The 21,936-nt window shown below is 43.8% G+C and overlaps 1 protein-coding gene across 1 annotated transcript; it reads right to left on the reverse strand.

The window, feature by feature from the left end:
- Nucleotides 1-1,371: 1,371 nt before the first annotated feature.
- LOC110168967 (uncharacterized) lies at nucleotides 1,372-2,898 on the reverse strand. Its single transcript, XM_020934462.2, has 5 exons — nucleotides 2,781-2,898; nucleotides 2,561-2,674; nucleotides 2,282-2,452; nucleotides 2,088-2,201; nucleotides 1,372-1,994 (listed from the first exon to the last, which is right to left on the reverse strand). Exons 1-5 carry the CDS (start codon nucleotides 2,842-2,844, stop codon nucleotides 1,666-1,668), a joined length of 792 nt encoding a protein of 263 aa, XP_020790121.2. The 5' UTR covers nucleotides 2,845-2,898; the 3' UTR covers nucleotides 1,372-1,665.
- Between the last annotated feature and the right edge of the window lie 19,038 nt (nucleotides 2,899-21,936).

The following is a 21,936-nucleotide window of genomic DNA, read 5'->3' on the forward strand; positions in this document are numbered from 1 at the left end:
CCCTGCGCTCCTCTGGCAGCAGCTCCTGCTCATTCCCAAAGTCAGGACACACACTCACAGAGAGAAGCGTCTTTCCAGAACTACAGCCCTCGTCTATGGAACTGCAGCCGGAGGAGCTCAGGGCCAAAGAAACAATCATGTTTTTAAAAGCAGGCTCAAGACCCACCTTTTTAGCTTAGCTTTTGATTAAAATCTTATACTTTTACTTGTTTCTACTGTACACATTTTATTATATTTATTTATTTTAGGCATATTTTAGGATTTCCAGTGTTTCCTCTGTAGGAGCCTCTGCATCAGGAGCGGAGGTCGGGTGTGGTCTGCCGGGTCTGTCATGTGGGCTCCTGGTGGAGAGTTGGTGCTTGGGCTTCATCTCTCCCCTGGCTCCTGTGGTGGTTCCTGGTGGTGGTGGACGTCTCTCTGCTCCTGGTGTAGACGGCTCCTCTGATGATGCTTTCTCAACTGGTTCGCCTGTATCCAGCCTCACATTTTATTATGTCCGGTTTTATGTATTTTAGCATGTTACTGTGTGTGTGTCTGGGTTGTTTGGTTGTGTGGGGGTTGGGTTTGTGGGTGGGTGGTTTGATTGATTGATTGATTGACATCATCACACGGTGCTGTGTGTTTACATGTCATGAAGTAATGCTAACGCTTGTCGCAGAGAAATAAAGTATAGCAGCAGAAATATCTATAACAGTGAGAGAGATATGAGTCCTTTTATGATACGCGCTCCTCCTTGAGATTTTCATAAAAACAGCACAGAGCAGTGAGGTCAGCTGGAGATGAGACGCAGCTAAACGTCTGTTACAGTCCTTATTCAAGATTTGTCGTGTGTTTTGGGGCAGATTTTATTCACTGTTTTTATCGTATGAGTAACATCAGTGCACCTGACAGGCGTCGTATAGTAAAGTCGTGCGTGTGCCTGTACGTGAGCAACCGTGCCGAGCTTTGGTCCACATCCTCCAACTGGGCAAAAGTCCCAATCGTGCCGCACCTGAGCACAGTTCGATTGCGCTCACACTGGACAAACGTACCAAAACTTTAGGGGCAATCTGAGCTTGGGCGCGGTTCTAAAGTCACAAAGGGACTTTAGAACCGACAAAAAGGCCACTGACAAGAGCAGTGGAAATGTTGTTGCAGCAAAACTTGAATTACTTTGTAGATCAATAAAGTATTTCTCTCTTAGCTGTAAGTAACAAAAGTTTGATTTCTCATCTGGTTTCTCTTTTGTGATCATTAGTTCCATTCAGTTTCAGCCAAAGTCGTTCCAGTTTGATGAGCAGAACTAAACACAGAGGATCACACATTAATCTAGTGAGAGTCAGGTCAGTGTTGTTGACCTATCAGCAATTCAGCTGTGATATAAAAGTGAAATTCTTTGTTGAAATAAATATTTATTATCACATGTACAAATATGAAGCAATACAGAAGAATAAATAACACGAATACTTTTTTATCTCAGACTCAGAGGCGTCTCTGAGACTTCACTGAAAAGTGTTTTTTAACATGTGGAATAATAAACAAGATCTGAAACTCACGTCTGAACATCAAAAGGTGTGAATACAATTTACACAGAATTAATAGTCAGATTTATAAGTTTCTTAAATACATGTGTAAAGAATAATACAAACTGTAAAACACAACAACTTCAACACATTTGTGTTTCAGTTAAAACAGAAGCATCAGGATGAGTCCCAGAAGAAAATGGACCAAGCTCAATCTCACCAAAGACGCAGCTGAGGAGGCAGTAGTAGTAGTAGTAGTTGGTGATGTAGTAGTAGTAGTAGTAGTAGTAGTAGTAGTAGTAGTAGTAGTTGGTACTGCAGTAGTAGTCAGGGTGTTGCAGTTAGTTGTGCTGCAGCAGGTGGGGTTTCCTTGGACAGAGCCGATGCTCGCCACCAGAGGGGAGGAGGATAAATAAGCAGCAGACAACAGACACAGATTACCAGAGGCACATCCATGAGCTGGGATTGAGGTGGAGCTACCTGAAGGAATCACTGCAAACAAAACACATGACACTGTTACTATGGCAAATGTGTCTGCAGGTGTCCAGCTCTGGACCCAGGATCCAGCTCCTGTGTAGAACTCACCTGTGGATGAGAAGCAGCTGGTCTCCAGAGAGTTACACGTTACTGGTGTGTTGCATGGACCTGTCAATGGGTTACACCTGTAGCACTGCAGAGAGCCAGCAGTGGGCACCGGAGCTGACACAGGAGACACAACAATCTATTAAAGTCTGGACAATGCTGCGAACAAAGCACTGGTCTCTTAATCTGTCACTCACTGGAAGGGGTACCAGAGTTACAGTTGTTTGCATTATTACAACATACAGCTCTGGCCAGAACACTAGCAGAACCGACGTTCAGTGAAAAGTCCTGGGGCCCTGAAGCTGGACAGATATTGGGGTTAGCACAGCCCTTTATTTTCTGAGTGGACGAACCGCCGGATGAGGTCGCTGTGAAAATATCAGAAATATATTCATAATTAGAGGCAGGTTTACTCTGTGTTTGTACAAAACAGCTTCTACTGTGTGAACTGTCACTGTTCAACTTTGAACATGTACCTGTAATGATGGCAGAGACACACAGGGTTTCTCCGTTGATGCAGGCAACAGAAACTGTAGACGCACAGTTCAAGTCGGTTTGGTTTGTACAAGTAAGGCAAGAGAGTCCAGCAGCTGCAAAGACAAGACCAGGTTAGACCAGGACTAAAACAGGTCTGAAACAGGATTAAACTAGGACTTGTCCAGGACCAATTCAGGACTATAGATTATTAGATTTTACCTGTGTTGATGGACAGAGCCACAGTTAAGGCCAAGGACAGGAGCATCTTGAGTGCAGTCTTCATGTCTTCAGGTGTGGCTTCAGTCTCGTGTCGTTCACCTGTCGAATACTCCTGGAGCTGTGAGTTTTCTGATGGATGCTGCTTCAGTCTGACTCCTTTTAAAAGGATGTGATTGGGGAGGAACCGTTGCTCTGACGGATCATTGACTTGATTTTTGGACAATGCTCCACACCCTTTTCTAGCGTCACACCTGTTTTTCCACCTCTACACTGGAACAAGACTACATACTTGATATTTCATATTACAAATAGATCATACATGTTTGGAAAATGTTTCACATCTTTCCACATGTTCCACAGTTCGCCAATATTATATAAGTCTTACTTTTCATTAAATATATATTTAACTATACTAATTGTATGTGACTGGGGAGGACCCGTTGTTGTGGAGAATGCACCACACCCTTCATTAATGTCACACAGAACAATGAACTTGTTTTTAATACCTTCCGCTAGATAATTATCACATACTTGTTGAATGATGTATTTGTTATTACAAATACATCACACGTTTCTTTGAAAAATGTTTCAAAGCATTCCACACGTTCTACAGTTTCCCAGTATTATATAGGTCTTACTTTTCATTAAAAATAATTCTTGTATGGCTATATTATATATGTTTTTCCTGGGATCTGCTAAACCACTCCCCCGCTGTAACCCCCACATATTTTTTTCCTGATATTACCATCGCTTGTTTTTGCAGCGTCCACCCCCACGGCTCTGCTCTGTTGCTTATCCACCACCACTATGTCTGGTTGGTTCTGGACTGTGGGACTTCTGTATCTATCTATATCTATGTCTATAAATATCTATCTATGTCCACAGTGGTTGGTCTCTCCCTCTCATCCAGCTCGGGTCGTCTACCAGAGGCCTGGGAGCTTAAGAGTTCTGCGCAGTATCTTTACTGTTCCCAGTACTGCACTTTTCTGGACTGAGATGTCTGATGTTTTTCCCGGTATCTGCTGTAGTCTCTTCCAGTTTGGGGGTTACAGCCCTGAGTGTCCGATCACCACAGGCTCCACTGACGCCTTCATCTCCCAAACCTTCTCCAGCTCCTCCTTGAGCCCCTGGTATTTCTCTAGTTTCTCGTGTTCCTTTTTCTTGATATTACCATCTCTTGATATTGTGACATCCACCACCACGGCTCTGCTCTGTTTCTTATCCACCACCACTATGTCTGGTTGGTCCATCACCGTCCTGTCAGTCTGTATCTGGAAGTCCCACAGGATCTTGTCTCCGTTGTTCTCCACAACCTTTGGAGGTGTTTCCCACCTTGATCCTGGGGTCTCCAGCTTGTACTCTGCACACATGTTTCTGTACACTTTGCCCGCCACTTGGTTCTGTCGGCTCCATGTTTGTTTCCCTGCAGCATCTTACACCTGTAGTTCTGTGCTGGACTGTCTCAGGAGAGTCTTTGCAGTCTACACCGTGGCTCTTGTCTTGTCTGGTAGAGCTGGGCCTCTGTTGCTCAGGTGTTCAGGGTCTGCTCCTGTGCAGCCAGGATGAGCCTCTGTGTGTCCTTCAGACCAGCCCTCACAAGACATAAGTAGTTTTTTTTTTTATATCAGCCACTTCAGTTCTGTTCCGGTGGTTCCGTGCAGGGTCTCTTCCTGCCATGATGGTCCCTCCAGCTCCTCTTCCTCTGGACCCCACTGTCTGAGACATTCTCTGAGCTCCTCATCTGTCGGGGCCTTGTCCTTGATGTTCTCATGGAGCCTGGGCAGTGGTTCCCACAGTCACTCGTCCTCGGCCCCCTTCCTTCCGGCTCGCGCACAGTCTCGGGGGGCTGGATTTGGGATGAAACCCTCCACGCAACCCTCAGTGCAGTCATCTCTCTTCGTCAAAGCAGGATGTCATGTGTTTACGACATTTCAATAACAATATGATAAGGTTAAAATAATAGTCAGTGATTCAGGCATGAACACATGAGTGGACAGGAGCTATGTGTTTGTTTTTATGGGTGGGACAGTGACAATGGTTAAGCCTGTGTGCAATACATGAGTTTTCAACTGGCTCAAGATCAAGTTTTATGAGTCTTACTGTGAGAAACTTTTATCCACACGGAGACCAAACCAGACACGTTACAGGTCAGATCTGTGGCAAGGGGACCCAGCTCAGTCAAAGGTCTCTGCAGCAGATTTGTGTCAGAGCAGTTTGAGGAGAGGAAGAGCCAAAAGTGTCGTCCCCCTTGTTCTTACTCCACTCTGGTGTTTTGGTTGGTGATGATATGGTCCATTTCCTCAAAGTATTTCCTCTTGGAGTATTTTCTCTGGAAGTCACACAGTTCTTTGCAGTAAACATGTCATCAAAGTGTGCAGCAGAAATACAGTCACTATATCAAGAGTAAAATGTTCTTCAGGTCTGTTTTTTTAAGGTAAAGTCCAAAGAACGAAAGCAAAGAGACGATTGGCTCCAGAGACGAGGGGCAACAGGTTTAAATGTGTTAATACGGGATGTGCTCCACTGTGTTTTAAAACTCCATATACCTGCACTAGAATCATTCGGATCAAAGTGATTCTAAAGGTTTATGAAGTTTAAAATCGCAGTGGCACATGACATCACAAGGTGAAGCAGAGTGTTTTTTGTTTGAGAGAAGAACTCGTGTTTAATCCGTGTATCGTTCGTTCATTCGTTTTTCAATATAAAACCAAAAATAAGAAAACGAAAAAAACAACAGTTTTCTTCATTATTTGTCTCCAAAACTAAAATGAAAAAACAGATAATGATTCATTTTTTCATTTTTTTATTTTGTGTTTAAATGAAAAATGGAAAAAAAAAACAGATAATGACCGTTTCCCGTTTACGTGACTTAAACTGCGATGTCGGACTGAACCAGGACTGATCCAGGTCCGGGACCAGACCGGAACCAGACCCGGGCTGAGACCAGACCGGGACCAGACCGGGACCAGACCGGCACCAGAGCGGGACTGAGACCAAGACCAGACCGAGACTGAGATCAGGACTGAGACCAGGACCAGACCGAGACTGAGACCAGACCGGGACCAGACTGAGACCAGACCGGGACCAGACTGAGACCAGACCGGGACCAGACTGAGACCACAGTGGGACCAGACCAGAGGCTCAGAGCCCACTGCAGGGCCGGAGCTCGAAGCTGAGGCTTGAACCACGCGGAGGCTCGGAGTCAAAGCTCAGAGTCCTGCTCTGGTCCTGCTCTCTGGTCCCGGACCTGGTTCAGTCCTGGTTCAGATCATATTCGGCGCAAAAGTCCGGCATTGCAGTCACGGAAGTCACGTAATATCAGTTTTATCCATTATTCATTTAAACACACAAAAAACGAATCGTTATCTGTTTTTTCATTTTAGTTTTGGAGACAAATAATGAAGAAAACTGTTGATTTTTCGTTTTCTTACTTTTGGTTTTATATTGAAAAACGAATGAACGAATGACACACGGATTAAACACAACTCCAGGTCTAATTTGTGATGAGGAACTTTATGACACAGCTCAACAAAATAGTAACATGGGCTCTTTTATGTAACATGTACAGTGACGAAGTGCACCACAGATAGTTTTGTTTATATTGTTACACTGAGGTGCTCTTGATGCAGGTCCAATCCAACTAATATTTTCCGTTTTCTTCTCTCTTCGTCACAGCAGGACGTCATGGCTCTATAAGAATATGATAAGGTTAAAATAATAGTCAGTGACACACACATGAACACGTTTGTTTTTATGGGCGGGGCAGTTGATCTTTCATTTGGCTCAAGATCAGGTCTTATGTAAGATACTGTAAATGTTTAAAGGCGCATTACGTAACTTTTCTGTTATCTATTATCAAATTCTTCACTCAATGGAGATGTTATTGCTTTATCTGGATTTCAGTTAAACGTTTTTTATCTTCATGGACATCAAAACAGGCCAGGTTACAGGTCAAATCCGCTCAGTCAGAAAGTCTGTTTTGTTTTGTTTTGTGATTTTTTTTTAGGTGTTTTTGAGCTATAAAACCACCTGTAGTTGAATAAATGTAAAGTAGAGCTGTTTAATGTCACACTGTGGAACATTCCAGGCACAGCAGTGACATTTCCATAGAAACAAGCAGGTGATGGACCCACAGCCAAAAAGTTACAGTGCATCTTTAACAGTGTTGGGAAGTTTACTTTTAAAATGTAATCCCCTACAGATTACAGATTACATACCCCAAAATGTAGTTTGTAACAGAATAAATTAAATTACTTAAAGTGAGTAACGTAATCTGAATACTTTCGATTACTTGGTTTGCTGTAAAGTAGCAAAGACTTGTTGTTCACATAAGATGTTTTGTCTGCTAAAAGACAATAAAAAAGCCCAGACTTTACTTAACCGTATTAAAAATATGATTGATAAAAGAGGAGGAGACACGATCCGCACAGCATGATTTAGTCCTGTTAAATCCGGTTTGAGACATAGTTTAGCCCTGGTTTTAGCCCTGGTTTTAGTCCTGGTTTAGTCTTAGTTTAGTCCTGGTTTAGTCTTGGTTTAGTCTTGGTTTAGTCCTAGTTTAGACCTAGTTTTAGACCTAGTTTAGACCTGGTTTTAGACCTGATTTAGTGTCCGGCAACAAGTGGATTTACCGAAAAAAAAAAAAAAAAAAATTAAGTGGTAAAAATACTCTAAGCATCATTCTTTTATCCTGAAACTTGAAGACTTTTCCTAAATTTTGCCAAAATACACAAAAAATGTTATACTTTTGTACAGATGTTACAAATTTTTGGACAGTGAGGCTGGTTCTCTGGAGATGGATTTTAGATCTATCAGTGTGGCTCAAATGAAGGAAAATGGAAGTTTCAGGGAATCTTAAAACTGTGAAACTGTACAGAACATGTTTGTGTGAAGTTATTTATGGGACAGTGGTGACAGAGTTCAAGAGTTCACTGTTTTGAGATTCCCCCATGCCCCAGGTTAGACACCATTTGGTTTTTGAAGAGGCAAAAGGGGAGGGCATCCGGAACAGATGCTGTTGCTCCTCTCGACGTGGAGGAGCAGCGGCTCTACTCTACTCCGAGCTTGTATCGGCGATCTCGTCTTTTCAGTCATTACCCAGAGCTCATGGTGAGGGGAGGAGACTGACGGTAAATCGAGACTCAGCTCCTCTTCACCACAACGGTCCGATTCACTGCAGACGCTGCACTGATCCACCTGTCAATCTCACGCTTTTTAATTTAATTAATTAAATGTTTTTATTTTATTTAAAAATAGGGACAAAACAGATTAATGAACATATACATGATATGTAAATATATTATCAGATTGTAGCCCAAGTCTAATTTCTATCTGCTGTCCCTGGACAGGTTGATGAGATCATAAAACAAATACACACAGTAAAAACAATACACACAGACAGACACTACAATAATAGAAGTAGACACAAAGAGCTGGTCAGTCACAAGATCACAGACACAAGTCAAACAAAGGACGCTGGATTATTTGATCAGAATTGCACACTGCCCTGTTTAGTTAAGGTGCCAGTGTACAGGTATTGCACACAGCCCATTGCTAAAATTATTATAATATAAAGTACTTTTCTACAATGTATTGCATGTGCCCTCAAATTCTTTAGTGTATTGCATATTGCCCGTAAGTAAAATATTAAAATACTTAATAAATAGTATATTGCACATTGCCCATTGCACATTGTGAACTATAGTAAATGATCACACTCCTGTGTGGACCTGAGCCACGTCTTTAAATGGCCTTTAAAAGTCGTGAAGCTGGGGGAGTCTAACTGTGGGCGGTCGACTGTTCCACACAACACTGCTCTTATATGAAAACACATTTTGACTGAAAGAGGTTTTTCTATCAGGCACCTCACAGTCTCCTGTGGCTGTGGCCCTGGAGGAGTGAGACGTAACACTTGACCTGTACCTAATATAGTCATTGAATGGGGGTGGAGCTAAACCATGTAAAGTCTTATACATCAAACAGGCATTTCAAAATTTTATAAAATTCTGAAAGCTCAATAGATTGTATTTGGAGAGAACATTGCAGCTGTGGTAAGTAAAGGGTTTCTTGTCTAATATTTTCAAAGCTTTTTATAGAGGAACTCACTCTATTGGCTTAAGAGTTGTAACACCTGACAAAGACCAACTGGTTATACAATAACTAATGTGAGAAAAAATCATACAATGTAAAAACATCATTGCAGCTTCATTAGTTAATGACCTGCATATTTGATTGAAACTGTATAGGCGAGTTTCAGCTGACGTCATTGTTATTAAAAGACCGCGTTGCTGCTGGGAAATATTTTGGTCGGAGGCAAGAAACACGGTAGCGTCAAACACAGTGCGTAACCTCGCGTATTTATCCCGATAATGGTAAATTCCTGCTGCATTATCGGACTGCACAAATAGAAGCACGGAAGAAGGAAAATGTCTTTTTCGTATTCTGAGTGAAAAGAACCACTAACGGTGAATTAAACGACTTTCAAACATCCGCAGAGCAAACGTAGAAGATCCTAACAAACCGTGGACTCCAACAAGTTCAACAACACATCGAGACTCTTGGAGGTTTTCATCTTTTCTGCTGTGAATGGCCCAGGAGTTTCCACCAAGTCATTGTGGATATCGCCCAAGTGAATATTTGTCCAGGTAGTTGGACGATTCTGACCAGAAATTTGGTTTGGTCCAACTTTTGTCGGGGTTGAAAAGGGTGATTTGTCGTCCGTCGATGCTTATGACCAATTTCTGGTCAAATGGTCTTGGGTCCTCTGCCGTTAGAGTGGATAAATAACCGGGATCAATACCCTTTACGTGCTTTCTCGCTCCGTCCGTCATGTTGAATTAGTGTTTCTTGCCACCGACCAAAATAATTCCCAGCATGCAACGCGCTTTTGTCAACAATGAAACTCGCCTATAGGTGCACGTTCCATCCTCCCCTCACTCGTGAACAAGACCCCGAGATACTTGAACTCCTCCACTTGAGGCAGGGACTCTCCACCCACCTGGAGAGGACAAGACGCCTTTTTCCGGTCGAGAACCACGACCTCGGACTTGGAGGAGCTGATCTTCATCCCAGACGCTTCACACACGGGTCAAACCGCCCCAGTGCTGCAGGTCCTGGTCTGATGAAACCAACAGGACAACATCATCTGCGAACAGCAGAGATGAGATCCTGTGGTCCCCAAACCGGACCCTCTCCGGCCCCTGACTGCGCCTAGAAATTCTGTCCATTAAAACAATGAACAGAACCGGTGACAAAGGGCAGCCCTGGTGGAGTCCAACATGCACCGGGAACAGGTCTGACTTACTGCAGAGAACACAGCTCCTGTTCCGGACATACAGGGACTGGACAGCCCTTAGCAAAGGACCCCAAACTCCAAGAGCACCCCCCACAGGACACCACGAGGGACACGGACGAATACCTTCTCCAGATCCACAAAACACATGTGGATTGATTGGACAAACTCCCATGAACCTCGAGCGCCTGATGGAGAGTGTAGAGCTGGTCCAGTGTTCCACGACCAGGACGAAAACCACACTGCTCCTCCTGGATCCGAGGTTCAACTATCGGCCGGATTCTCCTCTCCAGTCCCTGGCATAGACCTGACCGGGGAGGCTGAGGAGTGTGATCCCCCTGTGGTTGGAACACAACTACTCCAACTTCTATGAAACATTATATTTATACATTACACATATTTATTAATGTTGGATAATCTATATAGACCTTCTAAATAGATCTGTAGTTCAACATTTGGTATAGACCCTTCTTCTTGGTCAAACTTAACCCGAACCATATTGTGAAGGCTTAAGAAATGTGTAAAGATTAAGAGGAACTAAACATTAAATGGACTTTGTGTGTGTGGTGTTTTTAACAGTATTATCGACTGTTCCTTTTCATTTTTGGGACCTTTTGTGCAAACTAGGCCAAGTGTGTCCGATTACATCCGCCAAATCTGTCACCAGAAACTCACAGCTGCATTGGCCATTGGAACCAGGACGCACCCATTTTTATGCGTTTTTATCCACGAAGCTGTTTACTTGTGAAAAAAGTGGATTTGATGTTTAGTTCTGCTTCTAATTGTTTGATTTCATTGTGTTTTTGTGATTTTCCAGATGCAAACGCAGAATTTTTGTGATGTTGCATTCAGTGTTGGGGAGTAACAGATTACATGTACCAGAGTTATGTAATCAGAGTACAAATTATATGGAGTAACTGTATTCAGTTACAGTTACTGTTTCAGTGAGTGGTAATTGGATTACAGTTACTTGGTTGAAATAAATGGATTACACAGAGGGATTTTCCTGTTTTCACTTTTTTTTATTTATTTTTTTGGTCATTGCAGGACACTAAATCAGGACTAAATCAGGATTGAACCAGGACTGAACCCAGGTCTAAACTAAACCAGGACTAAACCAGTCTAAACCAGGTCTAAACCAGGAAACTAAACCAGGTCTAAACCAGGTCTAAATCAGGACTAAAACCAGGTCTAAACTAAAAGGACTAAAACCAGGTCTAAACCAGGTCTAAACCAGGTCTAAACCAGGTCTAAAAGGACTCTAAACTAGGAAACTAAACCAGGATTTAAACCAGGACTAAAACCAGGTCTAAATCAGGTGCTAAACCTAGGTCTAAACCAGGACTGGACCAGTCTAAAACCAGGTCTAAACCAGGTTCTTAAACCAGGTAAACCAGGTCTAAATAAACCATAAATCTTTTAATTTGTTTAAGTAAAGTCTGGACTTTATATTTTCTTTTATCAGACAAAACTTCTTATGTTACGATTTCCTTGTCTTTGCTTCTCTACAGCAAATCAAGTAATCCAAAGTATTCAGATTACATTACTCACTTTAAGTAATTTAATGGATTACGTTACAGACTACATTTTTGGATATGTAATCTGTAATCTGTAGGGGATTACATTTTCAAAGTCACCTTCCCAACACTGGTTGCATTTGAGTCGACCTTTCACGATAAAAAAATTTTGAATTGTGATATATTATTGAAGTAAATATTGATGATAAACGATAATATTGAGCCTAATTTAAGAGCAGATTTTAACTTCAAATATTTTAAATTCTATTCTAGATCTACAATACTGTCAAAACATGAGTCACAATAAGTAAACAGCAGAAAGGAACACTTAAGTCCTGTAAGTCGTGTATCTGTAATGAGTCATAGAAGTTATTATGAAGTTATTATTCCAACCTTTCAAAGCAACACAATAGACGACTGACACTGACTTAAAAAAATGTTCCATCTTTCATACATTAAAGGTTGTATGGAGGATTTTTTTATTATTTTTATATTTTTTTTCAAATTGTCAGTGATAGATTATAGATGCAGTCGCCTTGTAATTATGATGACCAAAAAAAAGAGAATAAAAATTCATCAACTCTGGACGTGGTGGGGCTAAACATTTGCCAATAAATAACGACACTGCCTCGTTATCTGTGAGCTGACAGGCTGTCAATCAAACTCCCTACGTTTCTAGCGTAACTGACTTGCCTGCGCCGCCGTTACGTGGTTTACGTACGACACAGACGTTGTTTACTCCACCAACACAACAGTTCTTAGCGGCTTTTTTTGACCTATATCTTCCTCGCAGTTCACACAAAGTTTGTTGCGATGGCGACAAGAATCCAGGAGCAGTTCGCCGCAAAAGAAAGTCTGTTTTTGAGGTCGCTGAAAGAAGAAGACAAGGGGAAAAGCAGCGAAGCCAAACTAAGGTGATTCTTATAGATTCATTCCAGCGATGGCGCGCGACTGAAGCAGACGAAGGGTCTAAAGACTGAACCACTGGTCCACAAATTACTCCTGGACAGGAAACTTCTGCTGATTATGAAAACGTACTTTATTTCCAAGAGCGAGACAAACGTTTTTCAGGACACGAAAGCGATATCCTATGTCTGAAAACGTCATTTTCAAGGCAAAGAAAGAGTCCACTTGCTGCTGCGTGTTGTAGCTAGTTCATTCGCACTGAATCTCCGCGCAACCTTCTCTGCACCCCTTTCCTGCTCCTCTCCTCGCTGCCCGATCCACTCTTCCCCCTGCTCCTCACTTCTCCGGGCACGGAATCTCGCGCACCCGCTCCCCTCCTCTCCTCTCCCTCTCCTCTCTCCTCTCTCCTCTCTCCTCTCCTCTCTCCTCTCTCCTCTCCTCTCTCCCTGCTCCGCTCTTCTCGTCCGCGAACGAAATGTCCGCGCCCCCCCTCCCCCGCTCCTCACTTCTCCGTCTTGTCTAACCAACACTGTAGTTAGTTGTTTACAGGTCATGTGCAGCGGCTGTAAACAAACCTGTTTCTGGCGTAGGGAGGAGGAGGGAGGAGGCGTTTCTACGTAGGAGCTGTGGGGGAGGGAGGTGGTTTCACACATGCACAACATTTGAAAAAGGACAAACAGTCGCTGGATTTCTCGTTCCTTGGAAAATCCTCTATACAACCTTTAAATAATAAGTCTGTGTAGTAAATATTGCAGTGGTCAGGGTCTGCGAGTTCTTCTCTGCTGGACTAAAAAAAAAGTTAATTATATTGCTATTAAATAATTCCAAATCTTCTGTCCTCTTCCTTTCAGAGTTTTTCCGATGTTTGTGCTGCTTCCACACATGGATTTTCATATTAAAATATTTGACCAATCACAATTCAGTATCATCTGTTGCCGGGCAGAGTCAGAGTCAAAGACGTCTGAGGCCTTCACAATCCGTCCTGCAGGAACTCGAACACAAAATAAATGTTCATGAAACTTTTGCTTCAACCAATCAGATTTTGAGTTGGTGTCGCCAGGATCTTTAACAGCGAACGACAACGACACCGAGTTCAGACGCGTGATTGGACAGAGAGAAAACTGCACCTGCAACAACAACGACAATAAACATTATTATTATTATGTTTTACTGTTTTTAATGACCAGAGGTGAAGGTGGCGGACTGAACCAGGACTAAACCAGGACTAAACCAGGACTAAACCAGGACCGAACCAGGTCTAAACCAGGACTGAACCAGGAACCAGGACTAAACCAGGACTAAACCAGGTCTAAACCAGGAAAACCAGGTCTAAACCAGGACTGAAACCAGGTCTAAACAAAACCAGGACTAAACCAGGACTAAACCAGGACTAAACCAGGACTAAACCAGGTCTAAACCAGGACTGAACCAGGTCTAAACCAGGACTAAACCAGGACTGAACCAGGACTAAACCAGGACTAAACCAGGTCTAAACCAGGACTGAACCAGGACTAAACCAGGACTAAACCAGGACTGAAACCAGGTCTAAACCAGGTCTAAACCAGGACTGAACCAGGTCTAAACCAGGACTAAACCAGGACTGAACCAGGACTAAACCAGGACTAAACCAGGTCTAAACCAGGACTGAACCAGGTCTAAACCAGGACTAAACCAGGACTAAACCAGGTCTAAACCAGGTCTAAACCAGGACTGAACCAGGTCTAAACCAGGACTAAACCAGGACTAAACCAGGACTAAACCAGGACTAAACCAGGACTAAACCAGGACTAAACCAGGACTAAACCAGGACTGAACCAGGACTAAACCAGGACTAAACCAGGACTAAACCAGGACTAAACCAGGTCTAAACCAGGACTAAACCAGGACTAACCAGGACTAAACCAGGTCTAAACCAGGACAAAAACCAGGTCTAAACCAGGTCTAAACTAGATCTAAACCAGGTCTGAACCAGGTCTAAACCAGGACTAAACCAGGACTGAACCAGGACTAAACCAGGTCTAAACCAGGTCTAAACCAGGACTGAACCAGGTCTAAACCAGGACTAAACCAGGACTGAACCAGGACTAAACCAGGTCTAAACCAGGTCTAAACCAGGACTGAACCAGGTCTAAACCAGGACTAAACCAGGACTAAACCAGGACTAAACCAGGTCTAAACCAGGACTAAACCAGGACTGAACCAGGTCTAAACCAGGACTAAACCAGGACTAAACCAGGACTAAACCAGGACTAAACCAGGTCTAAACCAGGACTAAACAGGACTAAACCAGGTCTAAACCAGGACAAAAACCAGGTCTAAACCAGGTCTAAACTAGATCTAAACCAGGACTAAACCAGGTCTGAACCAGGTCTAAACCAGGACTAAACCAGGTCTGAACCAGGTCTAAACCAGGACTAAACCAGGACTAAACCAGGACTAAACCAGGACTGAACCAGGTCTAAATCAGGTCTAAACCAGGACTAAACCAGCTCTAAATCAGGTCTAAACCAGGACTAAACCAGGTCTAAATCAGGTCTAAACCAGGACTAAACCAGGTCTAAACCAGGTCTAAACCAGGACTAAACCAGGACTAAACCAGGTCTAAACCAGGTCTAAACCAGGACTAAACCAGGTCTAAACCAGGACTAAACCAGGTCTAAACCAGGTCTAAACCAGGACTTTATCTCTTATCACTTTTAAGTTAGAGCCTTTAAATGTCAAAGTGAACGTCTGGCGCCTGAAAGGTTCAGATCCGGGTTTGACTTTCTGATACGATTCACGAGACACAATCCAAATATTTATTTAAACGTGTCTCTTCTGTCACTCGCTCGAGAACAAAGCCGGGCTGGGCAGGGCACAAACTAAAAACACTTGGTTCTTATTATGTTTGTGTTTAATCCTTTGAGTGAGTGACGGCCGTGTGTGTGTCGCTCTGATTCACCCAGGCGGATCATTGTGTTGGCGAGTTGTTTTTGGCTCTGCTCCATCCGATTTGGCGTCTTCTTTGTTTCACGGAAAGGAGACGGGCACAAATCCAGTTTATCAATATCTACCTACCAAAAACAAGAAAACAAACGAACAAAAACCTTTTCTTCATTATTTGTCTCTAAAACCAAAATGAAAAAAAAAAAACAGATAATGTGACTTAAACTGTGATGCCGGACTAAACCAGGACTAAACCAGGACTAAACCAGACTAAAGACTAAACCAGGACTAAACCAGAAACAGACTAAACCAGGACCAGGACTAAACCAGCTAAACCAGGACTAAACCAGACTAAACCAGGACTAAACCAGGACTAAACCAGGACTAAACCAGGAAACTAAACAGGACTAAACCAGGACTAACCAGGACTAAACCAGGACTAAACCAGGACTAAACCAGGACTAAACCAGGACTAAACCAGGACTAAACCAGGACTAAACCAGGACTAAACCAGGACTAAACCAGGACTAAACCAGGTAAACTAAACCAGGAAAACCAGGACTAAACCAGGAAACCAGGACTAAACCAGGACTAAACCAGGACTAAACCAGACTAAACCAGGACTAAACCAGGACTAAACTAAACAGGAAACCAGACTAAACCAGGACTAAACCAGGTCTAAACCAGGACTAAACCAGGACTAAACCAGACTAAACCAGACTAAACCAGGTCTAAACCAGGAAACCAGGACTAAACCAGGACTAAACCAGGACTAAACCAGGACTAAACCAGGTAAACCAGGACTAAACCAGGACTAAACCAGGACTAAACCAGGACTAAACCAGGACTAAACCAGGACTAAACCAGACTAAACCAGACTAAACCAGACTAAACCAGGACGGACTAAACAGGACTAAACCAGGACTAAACCAGGTCTAAACCAGGACTAAACCAGGACTAAACCAGGACTAAACCAGGACTAAAAGACTAACCAGAAACAGGACTAAACCAGACTAAACCAGGACTAAACCAGGACTAAACTAAACCAGGACTAAACCAGGACTAAACCAGGACTAAACCAGGACTAAACCAGGACTAAACCAGGACTAAACCAGGACTAAACCAGGACTAAACCAGGGACTAAACCAGGTAAACCAGGACTAAACAGGACTAAACCAGGTCTAAACCAGGTAAACCAGAACTAACCAGGTCTAAACCAGACTAAACCAGAAACCAGGACTAAACCAGGGACTAAACCAGGTCTAAACCAGGACTAAACTAAACCAGGACTAACCAGGACTAAACCAGGTCTAAACCAGGAAACCAGGACTAAACCAGGACTAAACCAGGTAAACCAGGACTAAACCAGGTCTAAACCAGTAAACCAGGACTAAACCAGGACTAAACCAGGACTAAACCAGGACTCCAGGACTAAACCAGGTCTAAACCAGGACTAAACCAGGTCTAAACCAGGAAACCAAACCAGCTAAACCAGACTAAACCAGGACTAAACCTAAACCAGGACTAAACCAGGTTAAACAGGACTAAACCAGGACTAAACCAGGAAACCAGGACTAAACCAGGACTGAACCAGGACTAAACCAGGACTAAACCAGGACTAAACCAGGACTAAACCAGACTAAACCAGGACTAAACCAGACTAAACCAGGACTAAACCAGGACTAAACCAGGACTAAACCAGGACTAAACCAGGTTAAACCAGGACTAAACCAGGACTAAACCAGGACTAAACCAGGACTAAACCAGGACTAAACCAGGACTAAACCAGGTAAACCAGGGACTAAACCAGGACTAAACCAGGACTAAACCAGGAAAACCAGGTAAACCAGGACTAAACCAGGACTAAACCAGGACTAAACCAGGTCTAAACCAGGACTGAACCAGGACAAATCATTTTTTACACGGTGATTTGTTTCAGTGTAAACGTCGTCTAAGTTACAGCTCAGATCTTCAGAACGTCTGTTTTTCTCTGTATTTTTGAGCTACAAATCCACCTGCAATTGAATAAATGTTTATTTTGAAAAAGTTCATCTTGAGCGAGTCTAGAATGTTCCTGCTGCGGCGCTCACAGAAAACCAAGAAAGAAATCAAAATAAACAAACACAGAGAAGGGGGAGGAACGTTTACACGGCCATTTTGATTTAAAGTTCTTCCAGACGGTGCAGGCGACACAGACAAAGTCATTTGTAACAGTGCAACACTGAACTGTCTTCTCACTGGAGTTTCTCGTGTCTGAAGTGTCACCTGAACCAGGGGGGTCCAGACTTTTCTCATCAAGGGTCACATATGTAAACACAGACGAAGCAGAGGATCGATCGAGGGTCATAGACTCGTGCTCAGTACAGGGAATCATTGAAATGTGTGTGTGTGTTTAACACATTAAAATGAGCCATCAGACGTTATTCACGCTAAGATCCTTAAAACCACACAAAATATTAAATATCAGCTTTATCAAGGTAGATTTTAAAAAACCTTGCAGTAAAAAATTATTTTTTAATTGATGCAAAGTAATTTGGGCAAATTCATCTGGAAGTATGAGGGCCAAGAAAAATGAGTCTGAGGGCCGCATTTGGCCCCCGGGCCATAGTTTGGACATGCCTGAGCTGAACCAACACACTGATGCAAATGATTCAGAGAAACAAGTGGAGCGAAGCCTCGGTCGACCACGTGATGTAACATGTCCACACACACACACACACACACACACACACACACACACACACACACACACACACACGTCACACACACACACACACACACACACACACACACACACACACACGTCACACACACACACACACACACACACACACACACACAGTCACACACACACACAGTCACACACACACACGTCACACACACACACACACACACACACACACACACACGTCACACACACACACACACACACACACATCACACACACACACACACACACACACACACACACACACACACACACACACACACACACACACACACACAGTCACACACACACACACACACACACACACACACACACACACACACACACACACACACACACACAGTCACACACACACACACACACACACGTCACACACACACACACACACACACACACACACACACACACACACACACACATCACACACACACACACACACACACACACACACACACACACACACATCACACACACACACACACGTCACACACACACACACACACACACGTCACACACACACACACACACACACACACACACACACGTCACACACACACACGTCACACACACGTCACACACACACACACACACACACACACACACACACACACACACACACACACACACACACACACACACACACACACACACGTCACACACACACACATCACACACACACATCACACACACACACACACACACACACACACACACACGTCACACACACACACGTCACACACACACACTCACACACACACACACACACACATCACACACACACACGTCACACACACACACACACACAGTCACACACACACACACACACACACACACACACGTCACACACACACACACACACACGTCACACACACACACACACATCACACACACACACAGTCACACACACACACATCACACACACACACACACACACACACAGTCACACACACACACACACACACACACACACACACGTCACACACACACACACACACACACACGTCACACACACACACACACACGTCACACACACACACACACACACACGTCACACACACACACACGTCACACACACACACACACACACACACACACACACACACACACACACACATCACACACACACACGTCACACACACACACACACACGTCACACACACACACACACACACACACACACACGTCACACACACACACACACACACGTCACACACACACACACACACACACTCACACACACACACACACACACACACACACACACGTCACACACACACACATCACACACACACACACAGTCACACACACACACACACACACACACACGTCACACACACATCACACACACACACGTCACACACACACACACACACACACACACACACACACATCACACACACGTCACACACACACACGTCACACACACACACACACATCACACACACACACACACACACACACACACACACACACGTCACACACGACACACACACACGTCACACACACACACACACACACACACACGTCACACACACACACGTCACACACACACACACACACACACGTCACACACACACACACACGTCACACACACACACACACACACACGTCACACACACACACACACACACACACACACACACAGTCACACACACACACACACACACGTCACACACACACACACACACACACACACACACACACACACACACAGTCACACACACACACAGTCACACACACACACACACACACACACACACACACACGTCACACACACACACGTCACACACACACACACACACACACACGTCACACACACACACGTCACACACACACACACACACACACGTCACACACACACACACACACACGTCACACACACACACACACACGTCACACACACACACACGTCACACACACACACACACGTCACACACACACACACACGTCACACACACACACACACACGTCACACACACACACACACACACACACACACGTCACACACACACACACACACACGTCACACACACACACAGTCACACACACACACACACACACACACACACACACGTCACACACACACACGTCACACACACACACACGTCACACACACACACGTCACACACACACACACACGTCACACACACACACACACACACACGTCACACACACACACGTCACACACACACACGTCACACACACACACACACACGTCACACACACACACACACACACACACACGTCACACACACACGTCACACACACACACACACACACACACTCACACACACACACACACATCACACACACACACACACACGTCACACACACACACACACACACACGTCACACACACACACACACACGTCACACACACACACACACACAGTCACACACACACACACGTCACACACACACGTCACACACACACACACACACACACACGTCACACACACACACACACACGTCACACACACACACACACACACGTCACACACACACGTCACACACACACACACGTCACACACACACACACACAGTCACACACACACACACACACACACACACACACGTCACACACACACACACGTCACACACACACACACACACACACGTCACACACACACACACACACACGTCACACACACACACGTCACACACACACACACACACACACACACACGTCACACACACACACACACGTCACACACACACACACGTCACACACACACACACACGTCACACACACACACGTCACACACACACACACACACACACACACACACGTCACACACACACACACACACACATCACACACACACACACACACACACACACGTCACACACACACACACACACACGTCACACACACACACACGTCACACACACACATCACACACACACACACACGTCACACACACACACACACGTCACACACACACACACACACACACACACGTCACACACACACGTCACACACACACACACACACACACACACGTCACACACACACACACACACACTCACACACACACACATCACACACACACACACGTCACACACACACACACACACACACACACACACGTCACACACACACACACACACGTCACACACACACACACACACACACACACACACACACACACACGTCACACACACACACACACGTCACACACACACACGTCACACACAGCGGATCAAGAGCTCTCTTGGACCACCGTGCCAGTGATCGCATTCTTAGTAATAATAATAATAATAATATATAATATAATTAATAATATAATAATAATAATAATATTCTTGTATGCATTAGCAACTTGCTTTGTTCAGAAAAGTAAAAAAACTTCTAGGAGGTGACAAACTGTACTGAAAGTGTTTTCTGGTTGTGTGTTCTGTTTCTATTTTTTACTGTCAAACAGGAAACATTAAAGCTCTGGCAGTGGAAATACATTTCAGTTTTTTATTTGGTTTGATTTGATTTTTTCAGTTGAGATTTACACTTGAATACTTTATTTTACTGCTGCTGATCACATGAACTTTACTTTTTAATTTAATTCATTAAGTCAAATTGTACGAATTGACAAACTGCACTGAAATTGTTTATTTTTTGAGAAAGATTCTTCAAAGGAAGAAGAATAAACATGGACTTTACAGACGAGTGTCCTGCTCCTGAAGAAAGAAATGTTCTGTTTGCACAAACAAATGTGCAACTTTTGTTTACATTTACAATAAAAGTGAACTTTACGCAACTTTTTAAATGTATTTACTGGTTTTGCGTATAAC

This window comes from Boleophthalmus pectinirostris, unplaced genomic scaffold (genome assembly GCF_026225935.1).
Source record: "Boleophthalmus pectinirostris isolate CB_2022bp ecotype Guang Dong unplaced genomic scaffold, ASM2622593v1 HiC_scaffold_3, whole genome shotgun sequence".
In the NCBI taxonomy this organism is placed as follows: domain Eukaryota; kingdom Metazoa; phylum Chordata; class Actinopteri; order Gobiiformes; family Gobiidae; genus Boleophthalmus; species Boleophthalmus pectinirostris.